At 34.7% G+C, this 2,601-nt stretch overlaps 1 protein-coding gene across 1 annotated transcript; it reads right to left on the reverse strand.

Annotated features, from left to right (window-relative positions):
- Positions 1 to 710: 710 nt before the first annotated feature.
- LOC124920555 (cytochrome P450 78A5-like) lies at positions 711 to 2,544 on the reverse strand. The gene is made up of 3 exons (XM_047461062.1): positions 2,263 to 2,544; positions 1,782 to 2,183; positions 711 to 1,346 (listed from the first exon to the last, which is right to left on the reverse strand). Exons 1-3 carry the CDS (start codon positions 2,527 to 2,529, stop codon positions 747 to 749), a joined length of 1,269 nt encoding a protein of 422 aa, XP_047317018.1. The 5' UTR covers positions 2,530 to 2,544; the 3' UTR covers positions 711 to 746.
- Positions 2,545 to 2,601: the final 57 nt, after the last annotated feature.

A 2,601-nucleotide genomic window follows, 5' to 3' on the forward strand; every position in this document is an offset into this window, starting at 1 on the left:
CAGTTGCGAGACGAAAAAAAAAATCTCGCAATTTTGGTTGCGTCACGCAACCTCTGACATGGACAAAATCGTCCAAAAACAGTAAAATGGGTCACCAACGCTTTTTTTTTAAGTTCTGCACTTTCCGCAATTACTCCTTTTTGAGGGTCATATCCTTAAATTTCCCTATATTTAGTGATGTAACAAATTGTCCCCTAGTTGTTTCAACATTTTTAAAAGTAACTTCTATTTGTTGTAATTTCACTTCATTAGTATAAATGAATTTAAATGACTAAAGAATGCATATGATATTAGAGAGTGTAATTACATTTTTTTTATAGTAACAACATTTGATTCAATAATAAAATTAACATTTAATTAATTCATTCATTATTTTAATAAAAAAAATTATTACTGTTCTAGTAAAATAATACATATATAACATATTTAAGAAAAGCAAACAAACTAAAACATTGCACACACAAAATAACATAATTATATTTAAAAAAAAAAAAGAGAACATTGCACACACAAACACAATTACATAATATTACTTAAAGGGTCCATTACAAGTTTTATTGTGCATACATCCCAATATAAACACAACATGAAAAACACAGTAAATACTAACTTAGACAACATTCTAAAACAAGACACACAAACTTGAAAACATAGAAAACATGAGCTTAGAAAACATGAATCAAACAAACACAACAACATAACATAGTAGTTTAGGAGGCCTCATTAGAAGGAGCTAGTTAGCATGCTCAAAAAACCCTAGCAACAACTTTACACACCAAAGGATTCTTCATTTCCATTGACATTTTGAGAACCTCAGTCAAATCCACATCATCCTTAGAGGCCCACTCAAAGTTCTGAAGAAGCACAGCCAACCAAATATGAACTGTAGCCAAACCCATAGTTTTTCCAGGACAGACCCTCCTTCCTGAACCAAAAGGAGCAAGCCTCATGTCAGACCCCATAACAGAGACTTCCTGTTCAATGAATCTCTCTGGCCTGAACTCCTCTGGGTCCGACCAAATACCCTTGTCGTGTGCTATGGCCCACATATTCACCATGGCCGTAGTCCCTGCAGGGACAAAGTACTTCCCAACATGTGTGTCGTGGATTGCAAGTCGAGCCCATGAAAGGAGGGGGCCTGGAGGGTGCATTCTTAGAGTCTCCTTTACGATAGCTTGGAGATATGGCAGGTTTGGGATATCAGATTCCATTACTTCCCTCGAAGAGCCAATAGATGATTCAATTTCGGCGAGAGCTTTGGCTTGAATGTCTGGATGAAGAACTAGTCTGGCTAGAATCCATTCTAATAGAATTGCAACGGTGTCTGTTCCTCTAAAGATCATTTCCTGTATTCATTGATAAAGAGTATTTATATAAGTGTTTCATCATCAATTGTTATAGAAATCAAAAACATATATATAAAAGCAAATATATATATATATATATATATATATATATATATATATATATATATATATATATAAATCTTAAAAAAATAAGAATATAAATATTTTCAAGAAATTAATAATTTTTTACGACTTCATGAAAAAATGAGAGAGAAGGTAGTCACACGAAGCTCAAGGGCCAACTAATATTGAACATCACAAAAATAACGCATGAAATTATAAAATTAGTTTTTGTTTAATAAAATTTAACATTCACCAAAATGTTTAACATGCACATTCATTTACGAAAATCTCTTAACTATTTCATTTCTTGTAGATAATAAGATTGGGTAGTGAACTCAAGAAAGAGGATTTCTAATTAAGAAAGAACATTACCCATAGAACAGCGACCATATCAGATCGAGTGATCTTGTTCTCTCTCTCAAGATCAAGAAGAACATCAACAAAGTATCCATGATTATTGTCATGATCAGTAACCTTGCTGTGATCGTCTATGATCTTTCTAACGAACCCATCCACTCTAGAAACTAGTTTCTGACTTCTCCTTCTCACACCTTGAACATCAAGCCACCCCAGAATTGGGAAATGATCGCTCCAATTGAATGTCCCTAGTAACTTGTATCCTTCACTTACAAATCCCTCTACTTCCAAACCGTCCCCATTTTCACCAAAATCATAATACTTTCCAAAAACGGTCATCATCATGTTATTCAATGAACCAAAGTGAAGAACTTGCTTGATCTCAACATCCCCTTTTAGCTCCATTTGTGTTTTTACCTGTGTAAAGAAAGACTCGTTTATAACTAATTAATTGTCTTTTATACTCATATCATTTAAAGAAATGTAGTATTCTTACTTGTGTGATCATCTGATTACAGATCTCCTTACGGAATCCTTCGGCACAAGCTATTTTCTTGGGGCTAAACATGTAAGTGGCTGAAATCCTTCTTAGCTCCCTCCAGTATTCTCCAAAAGGAGCAAATCCCATTGCCCGATTAAACAGGAGCTCGTAAGCGGATTCCTTAATGGGTCGATCAGCGAAGGCAGAACTGCTGAGAATGTCCTTAGCCGAACCCGGATCACTTGAAATAACAAAACGGGTGAACCCAACCGAAAAGGCCATTAGTGGAACAGCCTTTAAGGTTTGAGAAAGATGTGCAAGTTTTCTATGAGTCAAAGAACTCATAAAAGTGAA

This window comes from Impatiens glandulifera, chromosome 1 (genome assembly GCF_907164915.1).
Source record: "Impatiens glandulifera chromosome 1, dImpGla2.1, whole genome shotgun sequence".
Classification (NCBI taxonomy): Eukaryota; Viridiplantae; Streptophyta; class Magnoliopsida; order Ericales; family Balsaminaceae; genus Impatiens; species Impatiens glandulifera.

Bases quoted from the DNA above. Each gene is read 5' to 3' on its own strand.
- LOC124920555 (XM_047461062.1), bottom strand. From the start codon at position 2,529: ATGGCCTTTTCGGTTGGGTTCACCCGTTTTGTTATTTCAAGTGATCCG. The intron at 2,184-2,262 runs GTAAGAATACTA...TTCTTTACACAG, and splicing joins GTAATCAGATGATCACACAA to GTAAAAACACAAATGGAGCT. The intron at 1,347-1,781 runs GTAATGTTCTTT...CAATGAATACAG, and splicing joins ATATGGTCGCTGTTCTATGG to GAAATGATCTTTAGAGGAAC.